Source organism: Physeter macrocephalus, chromosome 17 (genome assembly GCF_002837175.3).
Source record: "Physeter macrocephalus isolate SW-GA chromosome 17, ASM283717v5, whole genome shotgun sequence".
In the NCBI taxonomy this organism is placed as follows: Eukaryota; Metazoa; Chordata; class Mammalia; order Artiodactyla; family Physeteridae; genus Physeter; species Physeter macrocephalus.
In genome coordinates this window covers 6103026-6125620 of record NC_041230.1, presented here as the reverse complement: position 1 = coordinate 6125620, position 22595 = coordinate 6103026, and the positions used below count along the sequence as shown (strand labels likewise).

At 51.4% G+C, this 22595-nt stretch overlaps 1 protein-coding gene across 2 annotated transcripts in view; it reads right to left on the bottom strand.

Annotated features, from left to right (window-relative positions):
* Positions 1-459: 459 nt before the first annotated feature.
* Positions 460-22595, bottom strand: part of LOC102974505 (neurotrophin receptor-interacting factor homolog) — a 71046-nt gene continuing 48910 nt past the window's right edge. The window contains exons 1-5 of one of the 2 annotated variants that reach the window (XM_028477464.1): positions 17232-17427; positions 12346-12472; positions 11956-12051; positions 6010-7453; positions 460-4213 (exon numbers count right to left, since the gene is read on the bottom strand). In XM_028477464.1, coding sequence (XP_028333265.1) covers positions 6057-7453; positions 11956-12051; positions 12346-12472; positions 17232-17297 — 1686 coding nt within the window. In that variant the 5' untranslated portion in view covers positions 17298-17427 and the 3' untranslated portion in view covers positions 460-4213; positions 6010-6056. Of the gene's footprint in view, positions 4214-6009; positions 7454-11955; positions 12052-12345; positions 12473-17231; positions 17428-22595 lie in introns of those variants that run through there. The other variant, XM_055078834.1, reaches the window with a different exon arrangement.

Here is a 22595-nt window from a genome sequence, read left to right as displayed (position 1 = left end):
AGAAGATACAAAAGCGCACGGAAAACCATGCTTCAGTGGAGCAGTTCCTCAGAGTTATCTGAGATGCTGTCTTCCAGGCTAGAGTCCTCGGTTTGGCTCAAATAAAACTTTCTTCTATTCCTACTATAGATTGGTTTATTGATGGGAAATGTATGTGCTACAACTAGCTTGCAGGAAACTTTATGGGGTCTAGGCTGTTTTACGCTCAACTGGTCCTGTTAGCTCAACACACACGTGTGCATATATACAGAACAGGTGTGGCCAAGACACACAGTCATGGGGACATTTAACTGGGGGGAGACAGACAGTGAACAATGAAACAAATGAACAAACGTAATTTAACTTGAAAGAATTAAGGTTTTGTTTAAATTTATTTTTTGAACTGGTAATACTTTTACATGTTTCAAAATTCCAAAAATATCAAAAGAGTGAAAATTATTCCTCATCCTTTTCCCCTCACTTCTCCTCCCCAAGAGCAAATAGCATAGCAGTACGTATGTTCACTCTGTACCCTTCAGATAGAGTGTGTGTGTCTGTCTGTGCATAAGCAATGGCTTCTTCTTTACACAAATGGAAACATACCATACAAACCGTTTTATACCTTTTCACTTAACAATCTCGGTGCTCTTCTCCGCAGTTCATAAAGACAGTCCCCATTTTAAGGGCTGTGTAAAAGCCAACCAGTCCACCATAAATCACTTAGCCAGTTCCACGTGGTGGACACTGAGGTTGTTTCCAAATTTTCACTTTTGAGATCAATACCACGGTTAAAACTACATACAAACAGTTTGCACGGGTACAAATGTATCTGTAGGATTCATTACCAGCAACTGGCTTGCTGAGACAAAGTCTTTGTCTGTAATTCAGATAGCAACCAACAAAGTGCCCTTCACAGAGGCTGTATCAATTCATACTCCTTCAGAAATGTGTATGAAACCCTCCTCCCCCTTTTGGATAAAAGTCAAGGCTGGTAAGATGCTGGGTGGAGGTCACATTGTTACAATCCTCCTGAAAGGTAATTTAAAAAGCTACATGAAATCCATTTTCAGAGGAAAATGTTCAAGGTAGAGTGAGAAGTACACGTTACAAGAGAAACAGAAGGGATTCTAATTTGCTAAACACAAGATAGCTACACATAAATATTTTTGTTGTGTGTATAAGGTTTAGTGTTCACTCTATGTATACACACAGGTATATTTCCAGAAAAAATTACAAGGAAAATTAACAAAATCTTAAGGTAATGACCATCTCTGGATGGTGGAAGTATGAGGAATTAAATTTTAAACAAACCTCCATATACTTATGTGTACCTTACTTTTGGGCATTTTACAGGTTTTGCTACAAAGAATTTGCATTACTTTGACAAACTGATAAAACCATATATTTTCCCTAGTTTACAGAAGTTTCCCCTGAGGAGTTTCTTATCTGACTTGGTTTCAAAGCATCTTAAGGAAATTAGTAGGGATATGATGCCTAGAAGACGTGACCCGAAAAGAGAAATGGAAAATTCCCAAAGATCTGCAGTGCCCGGGAGAGGGCGGCAAATGGCAACGGTGACAAGCTTGTTCCAGGCTTACCTGGTGAGGCCACTGTAGCCTCAGCCCACCCAGTGTCCACTCTGAGAACTGTGGAAACATGACCCTTCGGCAGCTGCCATTTTTCAGGCCAAGGCGGAGGGAACGGGGCAATCGCAGGCCTGGGTTCCAAGCTGTCCAGAGCTGTGAAGTTACCGCGGGGTCTCCCCTCCTCAGAGCACACGAACAGTGGGAGCATTCCGAGTCTGCACCCCACACCGCTGATGGGGCCGTGAGGAGGTAAAGTCCAAAGTGGGGAGGGCTCTGGTGGCCAGGCCACTTGGTGTCATGTCACTCCCCCTCTCGTGGCCATCCTGCACCAGCGGTGGCAGCGGGAACGGAATGGAACGAAGACAGCTGAGATGCTGAGATGGTAAAACCAACAGGATATCTATCTTCTGGCTTGAGGGATGGGGTGGCGGGTGGCAACCATCCCCGTGAAAGGGCCCAGCGGAGGAGGAACAGGTTTGGCCTAGAAAGCGGCCTTTCCCTCCAGGTAGGCTGTGTTTTGGGACTTTGCAGGACATCTAGGGGAGCTGCCCAGCAGCATGCAGCTGCTGTTCCAGCCTGAAGCTCAGAGACCAAGATGTGGGCGTGAGCAGCCCTAAGCCATGGGTGTGGACGAGGACGTCCGCGAGTGAGCGGAGCACGCGATGGGCCTCCGGGACCGCCCCCCAGGGACCCCAACATTTAAGAGGGAAGGGGAGGGGAGGGCCAGAAGCCCCTCGAGAGGTAGAAGGGATCTGGAAGAGTGGGGTGTTCCAGAATGCCGGGGGACCGAGCGTTACAGGGAAGGGGGCCTGGCCAGCAGGCTGAACAATCCAGGGGATGAAGAGGCGGAGCCGAGAGGCGGTGGCGGCATCTGATCAGGAATCGGGGAGCACTAGCGACTCCCCCCAAGAAGAGACTGGAGCAGGAGGGCTGAGGGTGCTGCCAGCTGCCTATCCATTACCTGCTTCCAGAGACCTCCTTCTGGTGCAGTCTCAGCCCCCGAGGTTAGAGAAGCCGAACACTGGCTTTCCAAGCGCCCTCGTCGTTAGGCGGCGCCCTGTGACCCAGGCTGGGCCAATGAGGCATAAGGAGCACCGGCCGGAAGCTTCGGGGAAAGGCTTTTCTTTGAAACCTCACCGGAGAGATGAGCACAGGCCTGCCCTTCCCCCGTCCTCCAGTCCTGACTGCGGACGCAGCCGCTGAGGCTGCAGCAGTCTCCCTGCGATGAGGGACGGGGTGGGAGAGAAGACAGTGCCTTTGCCGTAGCTGAGGCCCTGAGGACGCAGCCTGATCTGCTTAAGACACCGCTAACGGGATGCTGACCTCGCGTGCCGGCTCCTAGCTGTGCGAGCTGGCCGTGGCTCCTTTTGTCCTGTGCCTCATTTTCCTTGCATGTAAAATGGCACCACCTCACAGAACTGTCAGGCACTGCCTGTCTGAAAACACACCTTTTCTGAGCCGTGGACATAGAAGGTTATTGGCTAAGAATGAAGTGGCAGGCGGTGCAGGCTAAGCCACGAGGACAGAGGTGTCGTGACAGTGAGAGCCGACAAGGGAAGTCCATGAGGACAAGCCCAGAGGGCAGGGGAGTGCAGAGAAGCCAACGCGAGGCTTCGAGGGCTCTTGTGGAACCTCTGGAGGTGAGCGGCGAGGCTGGCTCTGAGCGTCCCGGAGGCCAGCTCTGCTGGGATGGAAACCCCACCGGCTGTGACACCCACAGCACCCAAGAACAGAAACGGACACGAGAAGTTCTGACGGGGTTCTGACACTCAACCATCACGCCTCGGCAGTGAGAGCTCTGATGCTCAGTCATTGTGACAGAGGTCTTAGAACCGCTGTTGTAGCCCTCCACGATGATGCTTCTTCCATTCAACTTGACGCTCTGCCAATCCAACATTCCTTCTGTGGATATTTTTAGGAACCATTGCCACAAGCTGAGATGTAACATGACCAACTTTCCTTCCTTCCAATTTTTGATGTTTATGGTTTGTGTTTAACTTCACTAGAACTCAGCTGCAGTGGGAACAGCAAACAAACAAAAAAAGGCAACCGTGCTGTATAACTGGAGCACACGACATAGTGTCCCGGCGGGATGGGCATTTCGCTCTTTCACTGTAGGTTAGAAAGCAGGCAGGTTTAAGTCCTTGGTTTTTACATCCTTTCTGCTGTGAGATACCAAGGATCACATCTCGAACACAATGCTCTTCTTTATGTCAAGAACAGCATAGACAAAGGTCACAAGGCTTTGCTTTCCTGAGGAGTAAAGTTGGAGGAAAGCAAAAAGATGATCCAGACGAAGTTTCCAATCGTGGACATGAAAATGGTCATGTTAGAATGTTCTGCATCGTATACAAATAAACCATTTCCTCAGACGTCTCTCTTTCCTGGGCATTGACAGCTGAAAGGTCTTCCGAAGGTCTTCCAGCAGAGACCCCAGCAAGGTGGGGAGCCGTGCTTGAGATGGGGCAGACGAACTTTGAGAACAGAACAGTGAGTCACACCGTTCACACAGCCCCCCAGCACAGCCTGGTGACTTGACGCCAAATCAGAAGTCACTCCCCCAGGCCAAGGAGGGTCTGATGGGCAGGCTTGGGATGGGGACAAAATTTAGGTTATCCTGTTGTTTGTTTCCCCCAACATACAAAAGACTAAAAAAGAAAAAGAAAGGAGACCTATAGATTAAAAGAGACCTAAGAAACATATTAAGCAAATGCACCGTGTGATTTTTGTTTAGATCATGATTAGAACAAACCAAATAGAGAACAGAACAAAATTTATGAGGCAATCACGAACATGTGAACACTAGATACTTCATAATATATTGAGGAATTGCTGTTATTTCTGTTTAGATGTGAAAATGGTAATATAGTTTTCCTCGAGATTTAATTAATCATTTTTCCTGCTTCACCCCAGACATTCTTAAATGAAACCACCATTTTTTTTTTTTTTTCCTTTACTGAAATGCCGGGGAAGGAAGAATATGAACAACCACCTCGGGACCACTTCCTTGACTCCCACTCAGGCTCTGGCAGTTTTACCCACTGTTGCCTTTGCACTATCAGCGCAAACATCAACCTGGTGAAAAAGGCAAATGATGGCTCAGGATGATTATGAAAATGGTTTCTGTCAGCATGGGCTAACATGATTTTATATACATACTTAAAAGTCCATGCTTTTTAGAGATATACAGAAAAATGGATGAAATGACAAGATTTCTGGGGCTGATGTAAAAATAATACCGTGGCAGGCAGGGGTGCCAGTGAAAATGTATCATCCATGTTTTACATGGAATGTCCAAAATAAAACGCTAAAATTTAGATTACTCAGAAAACTAAGTGGATTCTTTTCCTTCATGCCAACTACGAATGCTAAAAAACAGTGAAAAAAAAATGACTAAAAAACATGTTGTGCACATGCTCATGATATCACTTGTTAAAATCAAATGTATAGGATCGTTAGTACAGCCCCGATCAGTCAATTTACAGAGTCTGGGGGAAATCGGCTCTTGCGCTGGGCATGGTTTCTCCGCCTCAGGGCCACGTGATTCTCTGCGGAGGGGCTGTCCGGGGCTTTACCGGATGTTCAGCAGCATCCCTGGCCTCCCCTACTGGATGCCAGGGGCACCCCGCCCTTCCGCCAGTCATGACAACCAAAATTAGTCCAGACATCATCCAGTATCTCCTGGGGAACAAAAGCACTCTGAGCGAGGACCTCCATCACAGGCCACACCGCTGTTCTAAGCCGATGCTTTCCAGCGGGAGCTGTGACACCCCCAGGGAATGCTGTGCAATTTCACGGGGGCTCCTCTGACATTTGATTTGGGCACGGGTGTGGCTGCCATGCATGAGCTAATGACTCCGAGGTGCAGAACTGGCCCCCAGGGGCCGTGTATGTATGTGTGAAACCACCTGTCTACAATGTATGAATTGAGACCCTGGGTCGACTCCACGTACAAACCAATTAATCCCTGCAAGTTTAAATGTTATACATAAACCTTCCAGAAATGCACTGGCATTTTGTTTTGTTCAAACCTTTTCCAAGACTTAGTCACCGCTTTGGGAAATCACACCCACACAGGAATGCCTCTCGTAATGTTTCCATGGTCAACGCTACACCCCGTGTGCCAGGCAGCAACAGGCAATGCCCCAGGTCTCCGGGCACAATGGCCACAAGGTCACAGGGAGAGATACCACCAACTCAGCACCCGTTACCCTACTGTAAATTACTTTCGTTTTAATTATCCTTTACAAAATGGGGGCACGTATGGATTTTTCAACATTACAAGCGTGTGGGTTACAGTACCTGTGAGTTCATTTCAGGGTACTGGGCTTGAGAGATTGGAGAAAAACTGATCTCAGGTGTCTGGGAGGCATCATTTCCTTAGGAAATCAGAGGGCATTTCTACCCCAGCCCCCCTTCCATAAATACACCTTGTAGGACTTACCACATTTTGGTACCTGTGGTTCAAAAGTCATCCTCAGCGTTTCTCCCCTAGGGGGATTCTCTGATGTCAAACAACACGGACGTGCCCACAGAAGGCTCTTCCACCCCAATAACGTGCACCGGGTTTTTCTCTTGCATGATTTCGTGGATGTCAAACAGGGCCAGTGCCCTGCCTCCCGGCTGCCCTGCCTTCGTCCCGGCCCCGGGGCTCTCACCCGTGGGCCCGAGCTGGTGCCGCCCGAGGTGCGGGCTCTGGCCGCAGGGCTGCGGGCGCCGCCGACCCCGGCCTCGGGGATCCTCCCTGGTGTGCGTCATCTGGTGTCGGATGAGGTGCGAGCTCTGCGTGAAACACTTGCCGCACTGGCCACACCTGAAGGGCCTGTCGCTGCGGGGAGCCCCCTCCCCAGGGGTCGGGGGCTCCGGCCACGCCGGCGTGGGCTCAAAGGCCAGCCTCTGGCGGCAGTCGTAGGGGCCCTCGCCGGCGTGCTTGCGCTGGTGCTGCGCCAGGGACGAGCTGTGCCGGAAGCCCTTACCGCAGCGGCTGCACTCGTAGGGTCTCTCGGCCGTGTGCGTCCTCAGATGCAGGAACAGGCACGTGGTGCGCGAGAAGGCCTTGCCGCACACGCTGCAGGCGAACGGCTTCTCCCCGGTGTGCGTGCGCCGGTGGCGGCCCAGGGACGAGTTCTGGTTGAAGGCGCGCCCGCAGTCCTGGCACGCGTAGGGCTTCTCCCCGGTGTGGATCCGCCGGTGCACCGTGAGGTGCGTGCTGTGGCAGAACGACTTGCCGCAGTCCGCGCACTTGTAGGGCTTGTGGCCCGTGTGGATGCGCTCGTGCTGCACCAGCGAGGAGTTCTGGCTGAAGGCCTTGCCGCACTCCTTGCACGCGTACGGCCGCTCCCCCGTGTGGATCCTCCGGTGCACCGTGAGGTGTGCGTTGTGGTTGAAGGACTTGCCGCAGTCCGCGCACTTGTAGGGTTTGTCCGGCACCTGGCCGCGCGCGGGCTCAGGCTCTGGTTCCAGAACCGCCCGACCCGAAGAGTTGCTGCGGTCACTGTCGTCACGCGGCTGTCTTCCTGAGGAGCCCATCTGCTCACCGACTGCACTCGGGTTCTGCTGCGAGCTCGTAACCCATGAGTCGGGAGCGCACAAACGCTCTGTCCTGGAAGTCTCCGGGAGGGGATTTGGGTTTGGGCTCAGGACACAGTTTTCCCCAAGTCTGAGACTTTCGTGGCTTCCGTCTTGAACCAGTGCTTCCTTGAGGCTGAATTCCAATTGCCTCAAATTACCCTGGTCCTTCTCGGGCCCCTGTACCCGGCCCTCATGTTCCCAGTCTTCCCCTGGTGCGGCGGGACATGGAGCCGCCCCCAGGAAGCCTTCCCGCCCCTTCTCCTCGGGAAGGCCCTGCTCCTGGGGCGGTGCTCGGCCCTCGGGTCCAGGCTCCCAGCCTGAAAGAAAACCCAAGAGCTGTGAGGGGCTGCTGGACACACCCCGGGCCTGTGACCTAACCTCTTGCCCCGCCTCCCAATTCTGCTCTCACACTGACCCCAGTGCCCTGTCTGCAAACACAGCTTCACTCATTCATCCTTTCAACAAAAACTTCTTGAGCACCTGCCATGGGCCAGATGTTGGCCTAGATCAGGAGCTGGCCAACTACAGCCCCCAAGCGACCGATGCTCTTTATGTTTTTAAAGGGCTGTAGGAAACAGATATGTGACAGAGATGGGCGGGACTCTGAAGCTGTCGGTGGCTGTTCAGGCCGTCGTCCAGGTACGGCTATCAAGGGATTTTGCAGGTGACGTGAAGTTTACTCATCGGCTGACCTTAAACCTCAAAACAGGGAGATGATGCTGGATTAGCTGGCTGGGCCCAAAGCAATCCCCTCAAGCTTTAAAAGCAGAAGGAGTTAGAAGGGAGAGGCTGGCTGGGCAGGGCCACGAGCCAGGGAATGCGGGTGCCACTCAAAGGTGAGAGAAGCTCTCGGCTGAGTCTGCAAGGAAACAGGAACTTCAGTCCTATGACCGCATGGAACTGGATCCCGCCAGTGTCTAGATGCGGAGTCTTCCCGTGCCTCCCGGTAAGTCGGCCCCCCCACCCCCAGCCCGCCGACGCCTTGCCTTTGGCCTTGTGGGCCCCAGAGCAGATAAACCAGTCCGATCTGACAGAACTGGGAGATAATAAATGTATGTTGTCTTAAGCCATGTTTGTGGCAATCTGTTTCAGCCGTGACAGAAAACAAACACGGCAACTGCAGGTTGCCCGCAAAGCCTAAAATATCTACTGCCCGGCCCTAGGTACTGGGGACAAGGCCGTGACCCTCCGGAGCTGGGGAGGCAGACACCGAGCAAAGCGTAGAAGGAGCAGGCTAGGGTGGGGAGCGAGTAGCTCAGTACAGAAAACCTAGGTGAGACAGGCCAGACCCCCAAGTGCAGGTGCCCTCTTGTCTGAGGACACCCTGGAAGCGCAGCACCTGGCCTGCGGAGCCTCCAGAATCGCCCCTCAGCGGGCCGGGCGCGAGGCGGCGGTGGGACAACTTACCACACACTCGCCCCCACAACAGCACACACCTCCTCTCTGGAAGGCAGAGTCTAGAGCCAGGTTTGGCAGGGCTGTGCCCCTCCTGGAATGGGTCGCAGGAATGGGTTTCCTTGCTGTTTCCAGCGTCTAGAGGCGCCCACGTCCCTTGGCCCTTGCCCTCGCCTCCAGAGCCAGCAGCGGAGCGCCTGCCAATCCCTCTCTGATGTCACCTGTCCTCCTCCCGCCTCTCTCGCTAGAGGGCTGCTGTGGCTGCAGTGGGCTGGCCCAGTAATCCAGCGGACGGGTGCTGGGGATCAGGATGTGAACATCCTTGGGGGCCAGGCTCCCCGCTCACCCCAGCCCTCTCCAACCTCCTCACCTGCTGGAATCCTGTCCACAGCACACTCTACGTGTTCATTCACTTAGGGTCCATCTCACCACACCAGAATGCCCACAGCCAGTTCCTAGAGCTGACAGGGAGCAGGTTCTCAAAAATACATGCTTCAGATGCGAGGCCCTGAGGGAGCGCTGGCCGGGGGACAGGTGCCGTAGGAGCCGAGCCTGACCAGGCGGCAGGCACCTGTCTCGCTCACCTCCAGTCCCCAAACTGGACTCCATGCACGGCACCCAGAGGGTACTTAACAAAAACACCAGCCAGACCACAAGAACAAAAACACCAGCCAGTCCACAAGAAAACTCTACAGGAATGTTTACAGCAGCACTTTTCACAAGAGCCAAAAAGTAGCAACAACCCAAATGTCCATAAGCGCGGTCCGTCCATATAATGGGATATGAGTCAGCCATGGAAAGGAATGAAGTACTGACATACGCTACAACACGACTGAACCCTGAAAACAAGATGTTCACTGAAAGAAGCTAGACACATACAAACTCTTAGCTATTAGAATAAGCTACAAGGATATATTGTGTTGATACAACACAGGGAATTTAGCCAATATTCTATAATAACTGTAAGTGGGGTACAGCCTTTAAAAACTGTGAATCAGTATATTGTACACCTGTAGCTTATATATCATACATCAACTATACTTCAATAAAAAAAATACAAAATAAAACAAACACAAACAGAAAAAAAGAAAAAGCTGGACACCAAAGGCCACATATTGTAAAATTCCATTTAAATGGACTATCCAGAATATGCAAATCCACGGACAGAAAGTGGATTAGTGGTTGCCGGGGGCTGGGATGGATGAGGCGATAGAGTGGCCGCCTTTGATATTGTCATTTGATGAGAAATAAGTATTTGCCCTTCCTCTCTGGCCCCCGGCACACAGCTCCCAAAAGCCTTGGGACTTCCTTAGTGAGGGGGTCAGGCGTGTCTTTTGTTAACTGTAGTAAGTCCCCCTCAACCAGATGAGCTCATGCTAACGAGGTGACTCTTGGCGGGCCCCTGGACAGCTTCAGGATGGGGAGATTCAGCCCCTCTCCCCTGACATCTGTCTGTTCATTTGTATCTTTTATATTATCATTTACAAAAAACTGTAAATGTAAACAGTGTTTCGCTGAGGTCTGTGAGCTGTCACAGCACATTACTGAACCTGAGGGGGCGGTGGGAACTCCTGATTTGCAGCCAGTCGGTCAGAAGTATGGGAGGCCCTGACTGGTGGCCAGTGTCTGAAGCGGGGACAGCCTTATGGGACTGAGTCCTTAAGCCGTGGGGTCTGCACCAGCTCCACGGAGACAGCGTCAGAATTGGACTGAATCGTTGGGACACGCGGCCAGTGCCTGGCGGGGTGGAGAATTGGTTGTTGGTGTGGAAATCCCACACGCTTGGTGTCAGGAGTGTTCTGTGGGTAAAAACAAACCATGCTACTGCTAATGGACAACTTCTGGGCAGCAGAAATGTTCTGGGACTAGACGCTGCTGATGGATGCACAACCTGTGAATACACTCAAAACCACGGAATTGTACACCTTACATGGATGAATTTTATGGCATGTTTGGGACCTGGCAGCTGGAAGGGGGCTGGCCTGATGGGAGTTAGTTCAGGGCCTGGGGGTGAAGGCCAGCATTTGGGGCTGGAAGATGTCAGACAGGGTCCGTGGCCTCAGAGCAGACAGGGTGCTTGTTAGTCCTGCCCCCAGGGGATGGGCCACACCCTATTGTGGAGTTACCAGGGCTTCCCTACAGATGGTGTCAGAGGCTTTCAGGTGGGAGGCTGGGCTGCAGGTACAGCTGGTTACGTATCCCGTGGCCAGAACCCACTTCTTTCAGAAAGTGGTCAGGGTACCAACGCACCAGCCCCGGGGAAGGGATGGATAAGCCAGTGATGACAATCTAGACTCCCTCCTTCCAGCTTCCCTAGCAGCTGGGGTGACCCCCTCCTGACCATGGAGACCTCAATGGACAACATCTGGAATTCTGATAAAAGGGGACAAATGTGACTGGCGCCCCTCTTCCCAGCTCCTCCTGCCCCTGTCTGGAGCACACATGTGACGGCCAAAGCTGCTGCAGCCACGCTGAGCCCCAAGGAAAGGCCAGGAGAATGAGAACCGTCAGCCCTGGCATTCCTGGAATGCCAAGCCAGCAGCAGCAATGGCCACCTCTGGGTTCCTGCTTCGTGAGAAAAATGCTGCTCTCTTGCTTTGAGGTGCTCTAGCCCAGCTGTCAGGTCTTTACGGCTGAACACAATCCTGTTCCCGAGAGAACAGAAGGGTGTAGGGAAGAGGTTTACAGACTGTGGACGTGCAAGAATGAAACGGAGAAGATGAAGGGCCAGTGCACACATGAGAAACGATCCTGTGCTAAGGGCACGCTGGGAAGGTTGCTGAGAGAGGGAAGAAGTGGTGCACTCTGACCCCTCGAGGAGAGGCGGGAGGTCTCTGAGCTCAGAGAAAGGGGAGCACTGGTGAGGAGGCCTCAGAGCACCGGGAGCACTCCAGGCAGGGGACGGGAGGACAGGGCCCAGACTGCCTGTGCAGAAAAGAGCTACAGGGTCGGCCCAAGGCTGCCATCCTAAGCGGGCCAGCTTTCAAGGCTGGTCTTTGGCTGGGTCTGGGAACTTGGATCTGGGGAGGGTTGCCACAAACCTCACTGGTCAGAGAGGCTCACCGTGCCCAAACTCTGTGACAACAATATGCTTTAGGGCGAACACCTGCTTTCTCCTGGGAGCCTGGAGTCTTGGTCTGTGCCAGGCAGGGGGTGCCCACGTGACCAGCCCCCAATAAACCGCCTGGCACAGAGCCTGGAGTAAGCCTCCGCGGCAGCCAACACTTCTCCCCTGTTGTCCCCACTCACTGCACGTCCAGGGAGGGATTGTGAAGCTGGCGTCTGGCTCCCTCTGGACTCGGCCCCACTGGCCTCTTCCCTTCGCTGACTTTCCTCTGTAGCCTTTCTCGGGGACCCCGACACACCACCCCTTGCAAGCAGCACACCTGCTCCTGTTAGGGGTTCCCACCTGGCAGGTTCTCACCTGGACAGCAGCCCTGGGCAATTCCTCTCTCTGCCACCCACAGCTCAGCCCCTTGCTCCAGCTGGGAGATGACTTCAGGTTTGGGAAGCTCAGGCCCTGGAAACAGAGAAAGACAAAGGAGGTGGGAGCCTGCTCTGGAGGAGAAGAACCAGCCCAGGCTCCGGCCCTAGACTCCTGACCGTCAGGACATGGGGGCGCCTCGTAAGTTTTTGCATTGGGACAGAAAAGGGCAGACACCCTCCTACCCGCATGTCCCACAGGAAATGAGCATTCAAGGTCTCTGATCCCTAGCCCAGGTCAAGTCCTCACACCAGAGGCCCTACGACCCATAACCCACGAAGAATAAGTCACCACAGGAATCTGATCGTCAGCTTGGGGAGTGGGCCTCACCCACAGAGAGCAGGTGCCCGAAGGTCTCCAGCATCACGTCACGGTACAGGGTTCTCTGGGCGGGGCCCAGCTGCCCCCACTCCTCCTGGGTGAAGTCCACAGCTACGTCCCGGAAAGTCACCGGCTCCTGAAACATCACACACACTCTCAGTCAGCTGGACTGTCCTCATCAACACGCTCGGGAAAAGGAGGAGGAGGGGGAAGGTGAAGACAGGCAGGCCAGTGTGCAGAGAGCGCACACTCTGAGCGACGCAAGTCGGGTTTCCCTGGGCACCTACTGGCTGCCTCATGCGGGGGTGGGCTGTATGGCGAGGACATGAGAAGGTGTCCAGGCAAGATCAAAGCCAACCACAGCTGACCTACAACTGATCTCAGACAGGTGCCAGTGCCGACAGAGACCAGTTTAAACTGCTGCCTTGCAGATTTGCGGCCTAAAGAAATGGTTACTGTTCTAATCCACTAAATTTGGGGATAGTCTGTTGTGTAGCAACAACTAACTGACACACTAAGAAATCCTCAGATTCAAAGCAAGGCTTATCATCCTCCCTGAAAAGAGGGATGTGCAGTTGAGGTCAGAAACTCGCTGGCCTTGAGAGACTGGGCAGGCTCAGAAGTGACTAAAGTGGGCCCATGTAAGAGCTTACGAGGGTTTAACCTATAAGAGGTGACACGGGAAGCGATGAGCAATATGTGTGACCTGTCTGAAGGGGTGGCTGGGACTCAGAATCGGTTGACTGTGGGGAAATACAGGCCCCATGTGGTCAGAATTCCCAATCTCTGGTGAGAAGCTGAAAATTTGGTCACATTTTATGAAGAGAAAACTTTAAATTTTGGTAAGTTTATGCAACGTATTTAAAATGTTTCCCACAAATGAAACCCTTCTGTGGGCTGGCTGTGGCCATGATTAAAAGCTGGATCAAAGGTTTGGCTCTGCCATTTCCTCGAGAGGCAGAGAGCAGATACCCCCACCTTTGCCTCCTTGTTTCCTTGTCTACAAAGATTCACTCCTTGGGAGCTGTGATAGGGATTAAGTGGCTGTTAAACACTTCTTACAGGACAACTGGAGAGCCACACGCAAAAGAATAAAGTTGGTCCCCTACCTCACACCATATATAAAATTGAACTCAAAATGGATCAAAGACATAAATGTAAGAGCTAAAACTATTAAATTCTTAGAAGAAGGGACCTTCCTGGCAGTCCAGTGGGTAAGACTCTGCGCTTCCAATGCGGGGGGCCCAGGTTCGATCCCTGGTCCAGGAACTAGATCCCGCATGCATGCCGCAACTAAGAAGTCCACCTGCCACAGCTAAAGATCCCGCATGCTGCAACAAAGATCCCACGTGCTGCAACTAAGACCCCGTGAAGCCAAAATAAATAAATAAATATTTTTTAAAAAATTCTTAGAGGAAAACATAGTGCTAAATCTTTACAACCTTGTATTTGGCAAAGGATTCTTAGATATACAAGCAAAAGCACCAGCAATAAAATAAAAAAATAAGTAAAATGGACCTCATCAAAATTAAAAACTTTTGTGTTCCAAAGGACATTATCAAGAAAGTGAAAAGATACCCATATGATGGGAGATGATAACTGCAAATCATATATCTGATAAGCGACTTGTATCCACAAGATATAAAGAACTCTTAAAACTCAATAATAAAGACAATCCAATTGAAATGGGCATAGGATCTATATAGGTATTTCTTCAAGAAGATATAAAAGAATATACAAATAGCTAATAAACACATGAAAAGGTGCTCAACATCATTCACCACCAGGGAAATGCAAGTCAAAATCACATACCAAATACTTCAGTTTTAAAATTGTATTGTCTTTTAAGAAAAACAGTCAGATTTAAAAATATTAAAGATATTAAAGAAATATAGTACTGGTGGCATATGGCTCTGACAAAAATTGTGCAGCAAATATGCAGAACCCTTTGGTTGGGAACGGAGGTCTCTGCTCCTATCCTCATATCCTCACCTCCCACTCAGAAGGTCCTCCAATCCTGACAACATGCTCCCTGTGCCTCCTGCCCCCACCCACCACCACCTAATCTGCATGGGGTACCAGTGACAGCCCAGCCACCAGGTCTTCAGACTCCTGCAAACCTCCTCCTCCTCTGCACTGTTGGGTCCTGGAGGGATGGGCTTTGTCAGACCCCATCCTCCCCGCTCACCCAGTACCTTAGTTAGTTCTCAGTGTCTCTCCTACCCCCACCCCCCAGATGCCTAAATGTTTTTTCTCAAACCCATGCCATTCCTGTTTAAAACACTTGAATGGCTCCTTTCCATCTCTGGATAAAGGATGACCCCTTTTAGTGTGGCTATGGTTGGCTGAAAAATGGCCCCCAAAGGTATCTGGGTCCTAGTTCTTGGAACATGTGAACGTTACCATAAATGGCAAAAGGGACTTTGTGGACGTGATTAAGGATTTTAAAAATAGGGAGATTATCCTGGATTAGCCAGGAGGTCCCTAAATTCAATCACAAATGTTCTTCTGAAGGGAAGGCAGAGGGAGATTTAACTACAGAAGGCAGAAGACAACGTGACCACTAAAGCAAATGCTATGCTGCTGGCTTTGAAGATGGACAAAGGGCTGGGAACCAAAAAATGCAAGGTCTACAGCTCTAACAGCTGGAAAAGGCAAGGAAACAGATTCTACCCTAGAGCCTTGACAGGAAGGGCAGATCTGCCCACATGTTGATCACAGCCCAGTGAAGGTGACTTCAGACTTCTAACCTCCAAACTCTAAGAACAAATGTATATATATATATTTTTTTTGGGGGGGGGCGGTTTTTTTGGTTTGTTTTTTGTTTTGCGGTACACAGGCCTCTCACTGTTGTGGCCTCTCCCGTTGCGGACAGGCTCAGCGGCCACGGCTCACGGGCCCAGCCGCTCCGCGGCACGTGGGATCTTCCTGGACCAGGGCACGAACCCGTGTCCCCTGCATCAGCAGGCGGACTCTCAACCACTGCGCCACCAGGGAAGCCCTGTATATATTTTAAGCCACCACATTTGCAGTAATGTTATGGCAGCCAGAGGACGCTAATACACTGGACCTCAAAGCCCTCCACTTCTGGTCCTTGCCTCCTGTGGTGGCGGGCCTCCAAGATGGCCCCCAAGGATCCCCAGCCCTTTGTAGCCCCCTCCTATACGAGCAAGTTTGACTTATGTAACCAATAGGATATAGTAGAGTGTGAATTCTGACCCCAGGTCATAAGACATTGTGGCTTCCACATAGCTCCCTCCTGGATCACTCACTTTGTGGGAAGCTAGGTGCCATGTTGTGAGGCCGCCCTGGCAGCTCCACACAGAGGCCCACATGAGAAGGAACAGAGGCCTCCTGCCTGTCATGTGAATCAGCCATCCTGGAGGTGGATCCTCCAGACCCAGTCAAGTCTCAGGTGATAGCAGTCCAGGCTGACACCTTGACTGCCATGAGCCCAAGCCAAAACCACCAGCTAAGTCATTCCAGTATTCCTATCATCAGAAACTGAGATAATATTTACTGTTGTTTTAGGCCACTACGTTCTTCATTATTTGTTACACAGCAACCGATAATGAACGCACTCTCTCTTAAGCCTCTCACTGCTGACAAAGACTCTCTCCTTGACCAAACTTTAGTCTGGCTCCTCACAACCCTCTTCCCAACGAAACTTTGACTTCTGGGCTTCCGTGTCCGTTTCTGCATCACTCAGTTTTACCAAAAATCCACTGATTTAGCCAGAATCCCACCCTCCATATCTGATCACTCTTGATATTTTTTCAAAGTCCTCATCCCCCACAATCCTCCAGATAACATCCCCTCATTTGGCTGCTCCAGCAATAATCCTGCTTTAGGTCAGTTTAGCAAGAATTACCCCCGCTCCCCCCGCCGCACTATAAATACCCACTTTTCCCTGTTGTATTTGGAATAGAGCCCAGTTCTATACTGAAGTCTCTTTCCCCCTATTGCAACAGTTCCCGAATAAAATCTGTTTTTACTGCTTTAACTACTGTCCAGCTCTGGTATTCTTTGACACTGCTCACTCCCTGACATCCACAGCAAAAGCAAACTAAAGCGTGGTTGCATTTCCTGCCAATCTGCAACAACACGTCTCTGAACACATGCACACCTAGGATTGTCAAGAGTCTCACTCTGCATACCAAATGTGAAATAAATGCAAACCCCCGCAGACAACAACAAAAAGATAAAAAGTCTGTAATTTCAAAGACCCGGAGCTTCAGGAATTATGAATTTCTTTTGGTTCCTGCTACGTGGAGTCAGCACTGCATGGAGAACAGAGGCCACTTTGTCTAGAAAGGCTGGAGCTTTGAATCAGGCGCCTTCCCAGACGGCCTTGCAAGCAGACTACTCTGTACTGCAGTCTCCCACAGCCCCGCAGGGGTCAGACCCGGTGGTCGCTCCCGCCCCATTAACGCGGTGTGTGGTCACCTGTCCTCACCCCAGAGGCTGTCCCCGTCCGCGGGCCAGGGGGTTCGGGGAGCGGGGCTCTGGGTGGGTGTCGGTTGACTCCGCATGTTGAAGCATCTCTACTCCAGTTACTATTACCCATCCTCACGGTGGTCGGCCTGCGGGGCGGGGCCAGCCCGGTCCTCGGGAATGACCCCGAGTTCTAGGCCGGGACAGAAAGGCGGGAGGACTTGCGGAGCATGCGCACTCGGGGACTGGAAGGCCTGGGTTCGATTCCCGACGCCACCCCTCACCAGCTGGGCTAGTCGGGGCGCCCGACCTGGGCTTCGGTCTCCCCGTATGACCAGGGGATAACGCCCGACCCTGCTCACCGTGCGCTGCGAGGGGTAAAGGGTCAATATCTGAGGGAGATGCCCGGCCTGGGGCCCGCTGCCGTCGCTGTTATTGTTACTATTATTGTTCCGCCGTACCTGGAGCCGTTCCGCCGGCGGCCCCGTAGCCATCGCCAGTGCCGCCGCTTCCTCCTCGGGGTCCATCCTGGGCCGACAGGTCGAGGACAGGCGCCCGAGGTGAACCTGAACCAGAGAGCCCCACCCGCTACAGGGACCGCAGCACTCGCCGCCCGCCGGACAATGGCGGCCGCGCCGGCGACCCTGCAACTACAGCTCCCAGAAGGCTGTGCAGCGCGCTGCAGCCCCGGCCAATGAAAGCCTTCGTTCATCGAGGCTTCGACCAATGGGGGCTTCCTCTCTCTTGCCTTTCGGCCAATGGGGCCCCTAAGGCAGCCGCGCTGTAGGCCTAAGCGGGCGGGGGTCCAGCGCCAGTCGCTATGGTGTTGCGGACCCCGATGGTGGGGGTATCGTGCTCCCAGACCAAATGCCAGTCCGCGCCCTGCGGCCCCGCTTCCAAATGCCAGTCTGCGTCCTGTGGCCTGGCATCGGAAAGCCAGTCTGCAACCTGGAATGTCACGGCCCGGGTTGAAATCTGGGCCTGCTCTTCCCAGCTGGAAAGGCGCAGGAGGAGGCCTGGGGCTTTCCTTGTTTGTCTGTGGATCGTATACTGCCGTTGTGCTTAAAATATTTCTATGCTTTACAATTACATGAACGTTTAAAGATTTTGTTAATAGAATAGGTTTAGGGGGCTAGTGGCCCAGAGGGGGCACAGGCGGTTTCTGAGAGCTGATCATGTTCTGTTTCTCGATTTGGGGTATTTCCTTTGCGAAGGGTCATATCTGTGGTTCTGTTAGAGTCCATTAAAAACTTTATTAGAAAAGAAGAAAGGGGGGTGGGATAGGGAGGGTGGGAGGGAGGGTGACGCAAGAGGGAAGAGATATGGGAACATCTGTATATGTATAACTGATTCACTTTGTTGTAAAGCAGAAACTAACACACCATTGTAAAACAGTTATACTCCAATAAAGATGTTAAAAAATAAATAAATAAATAAATAAAAATTTTTTTAAAAAAAGAAGAAAGGAAAAGCAGATGTTCACCAGGATGCAGTCGAACCAGAACAAATATTTATTTGATCATGTACTGTGTGCTAGGAACCAGGCACAGCAAGGTAGAGAACAGAGATGCTTGCCCGTCCCCACGGGGCTGTTGGTATAGTGGGGAGAGACAGACAGTAAACCACAAACATGACAAAAGGGTGAACGACCGTGGTCACTGCGGGGATGGGGCAGCCGGCTTCCAAGGGGCGCGCGGTTTCCACACTCACTCCCATCCCTGTCATCCCTTTGCTGCTCCTGCATCTCTCCGCTTCAGTCCAACCACCACTCTGCAATCTGCTGGGCATCTCCCCTGCAACCCCACCCAGGACCCAACCTCACCAGGTCTGCGGTACCAGGAGGAGCATGTGTTCACTCACCACTCACAGTGGCTGTGGGAACCACGGATCAGGCAGCCTCCAGGAGACCAAATCTGGCTTCTACTGGGAGCTCAACAAAATTTCCTGGTGGTATTCCTTTCTCCGTGGGCAGAGAAGGTCCCAGGAGGTCCCAGGAGGATCTATTGCCTTCCCCTTAGCAGCAGTCCCCCAGAGGGTGGAGAAGGTGGTGGTGGGGTGTTGAGTCTATTATCTTCTCCTTGGGAACAGCTCTTGTATTTATTTATTATTTTTTTAAAGTAAAGTTTTTTTAATATATAAATTTATTTATTTTATTTTTGGCTGTGTTGGGTCTTCGTTGCTGCGCGCCGGCTTTCTCCAGTAGCGGCGAGTGGGGGCTACTCTTTGTTGTGGTGCGCGGGCTTCTTACGGTGGCTTCTCTTGTGGAGCACGGGCTCTAGGCACGCGGGCTTCAGTAGTTGTGGCTCATGGGCTCTAGAGCGCAGGCTCAGTAGTTGTGGCGCACGGGCTTAGCTGCTCCATGGCATGTGAGATCTTCCCAAACCAGGGCTTGAACCCGTGTCCCCTGCATTAGCAGGCGGATTCTTAACCACTGCGCCACCAGGGAAGCCCCGTATCCTTTATTTTTATTCTTAATTTTTTGTCTGTGCCACATGGCATGTGGGATCTCAGTTCCCCTACCAGGGATTGAACCAGTGGCCCCTGCAGTCGAAGGGTGGAGTCTTAACCACTGGACCACTGGGGAAGTCCTACAACTGTGTATCTTTTTTTTTTTTTTTTTTTTTTGCGGTACGCGGGCCTCTCACTGTTGTGGCCTCTCCCGTTGCGGAGCACAGGCTCCGGCCGCGCAGGCTCAGCGGCCATGGCTCACGGGCCCAGCTGCTCCGCGGCAAGTGGGATCTTCCCGGACCGGGGCACGAACCCGTGTCCCCTGCATCGGCAGGCGGACTCTCAACCACTGCGCCACCAGGGAAACCCCAACTGTGTATCTTTTTAAAAAATATTTATTTAGGCTGCACTGGGTCTTAGCTGAGGCACATGGATCTTCATTGCAGTATGCGGGATCTTTAGTTGCAGCATACAGGATATTTTTTTTCCAGTTGTGGCATGCAGACTTCTTAGTTGTGGCACATGGAGTCTTAGTTGCAGCATACATGTGGGATCTAGTTCCCCGACCAGGGATCGAACCTGGTCCCCCTGCCTTGGGAGCACAGAGACTTACCCACTGGACCACCAGGGAAGTCCCAACAACTGTGTATCCTTAGTACACCACTGCTGTAAATCTCAGCCGTGAGTACAGTTAGATGCTGAACCCCATGAATTCTAGAAAAATCTCTAGATGTGGGAGTGGTCTTGTGGGCCACCAATAGATTCACTACTGGTTGTATCAAAAATACATTATGATTATTTTGGTATCTGTGTTTTAAAAAGCGGGGGGGTGGGCAGGGAGAATGGATTTCTGTTAAAAGGAGCCCCTGGGTCACATGTAACACAGGTGTGGTATCTGTTTAAGGTCTTCTAAAAATTAAGCCACAAATGTAAGTGAAACCAACAAAGAGGAAATAGATACATGGATATACCATTTTGAGATTACTCTTTACAACATGTTAAGATGGGTCCAGTAAACTGTAATTCTAACACTTCCTTTCAGGTGGGTCTTATGCACGTTTTGATTTGGAACCACTGGGTATGAGAATCATTTGGGCAGAAAGGTCTCAGGTTCCTATTTCAAATGACCCCACTTCTTGGGTCCTTAAAAGCCTCCGGTTTCCGATTTATGAAAGGGTAGAACCCCTCTCAGAGCAGGGCCTGAAGCACTCACTGTGTACACAGCAACTTCTGTCTTCCATTCCCCCCAGCTCCCTACGTGCATCCTTCTTGTGTGATTCCCACAGGGTGTGGTCTCCAGGAACCCAAAACCCCTATGCTCCTGTGTGGCGTCCCCATCTTGGGAAGAAGGGACTTGAGGGCACTGCGGCATCACACGCATCTTCCGTACTGAGTCCCTAAATAGTGCCTTCACCGAACGAAGCTACTTTTAAGACGTGCTGAATGGAAATGTCTCTCAGGTGTTTGGTCAACAAGATTTGTCAGCACTCACTTTGCTAGATCCATTGCACAAGTCCTTCCTCCCAGGCCCCAGCATCTTCTGAAAGCTTCACAGGTTGGTCTCAGCAGCAGGACCAACTGCCTAACCAGGCAGCAAAGTCCCCTCTGTCCTGTCCAGGCCACTGTAGGAAGGCATTCCCTGTCTCAAACTCCGAGTCTCATATGAATCATGCGGGCCGTTACTTATAGGGTCTTATGGAAAGTAAATACCAGGTAACTGCCAGAGTGGCCTTGGGGGAGTACATTCAGTATTTGGTGGTTATACAAATTCACACACCTGTCTTGTCCACCCAGGTGTCCCAGGATACCAGCACCTCTCTGGGGCCCACTGACTTCCTGCTGATAAGGCTTCTGGAAAATAAAGTCTTAGAGTCTTAAAAGGACTCCAAGGAATTCTACGAAGCCAAGGAGCCTTCCTGCTCTACTGGAATCAACTCTGATTGGCAAAACAGAAGAGCCTGACATCTTTTCTTTAAGCTCTTGCTTTTAATCTTCAATTTACAGTGACACTGAATCAAAAGGAAACGTGTACATAATCCCCAAATCAACTGCAGATGTCTTCATGCACTGTAGTTTTGCTCACCTATAGGTACACATTTGAAATAATTTGCTACCCAAATAAGAAGTGTACCACCAGGGAATAAAACACTACAGAAGGTTTAAAATGGAAAGCAGTTGTCTCCTGCCCCACCTTACCCAACAGTCACAAATCCCATCAACCACTTTTAGCCATTTCTATTCTGGTTCTTCCTGAGGCCACCTCTGCAATTCTGATCTTTCAGTCTATAGACTTTACTGGCTTCCTGCTCTGATAAGGAATTTAGATTTGACTCACGTCGCTGCTCCTCTATTTGCTTCCAACTTTTTGTCATATTACTGTTTTGAGCTCTAGTTTTGGTCTCCTAAGTAACCTAAAGTATTGTATTTAAAAGCCCACTTCCTAAGATGATGATACGGGGATACACTCCCTCCTTTCTCCTTCTCTTCCCCTTTCTACTTTGTAACAGTCACAGGCTGTGCCATTACTATTGGTGACAGGACTGGGAACAATGGCACGCCACTCTGTTGCCATTATGAAATCTATTCTGTCACAGACCTGGGTTTCTTCCTAAAATTGAAAAATAAAAATAAACAGTATCTACTGTTTATATCAGAGCTATGCAAACACTGTTCAGTGAAGGGCCAATCAAAACAACAATTATATTTCCCCCTCTTTTTTTTTCCGATTTCCTGAGTCCTCTGCCTCTTCCAGGAAGAATTATTAACACAAGGGTCAAATGAATACTCCTTTCTAAAGTTTGCTTCAGGGGCTTTCCTGGTGGTGCAGTGGTTAAGAATCCACCTGCCAATGCAGGGGACACGGGTTCAAGCCCTGGTCTGGGAAGATCCCACATGCTGCAGAGCAACTAAGCTCGTGCGCCACAACTACTGAGCCTGCGCTCTAGAGCCCGAGAGCCACAACTACTGAGCCCGAGTGCCAGAACTACTGAAGCCCGCGAGCCTAGAGCCCATGCTCCCCAACAAGAGAAGCCACGGCAATGAGAAGCCCACGCACCGCAACGAAGAGTAGTCCCGGGCTTCCCTGGTGGCGCAGTGGTTGAGAGTCAGCCTGTCGATGCAGGGGACACGGGTTCGTGCCCCGGTCTGGGAAGATCCCACATGCCGCAGAGCGGCTGGGCCCGTGAGCCATGGCCGCTGAGCCTGCGCGTCTGGAGCCTGCGCTCTGCAACAGGAGAGGCCACAACAGTGAGAGGCCCGCGTACCACAAAAAAAAAAAGAGTAGCCTCCACTCGCCGCAACTAGAGAAAGCCCACGTGCAGCATTGAAGACCCAATGCAGCCAAAAGTAAATAAATAAATTTATATTTAAAAAAGTTT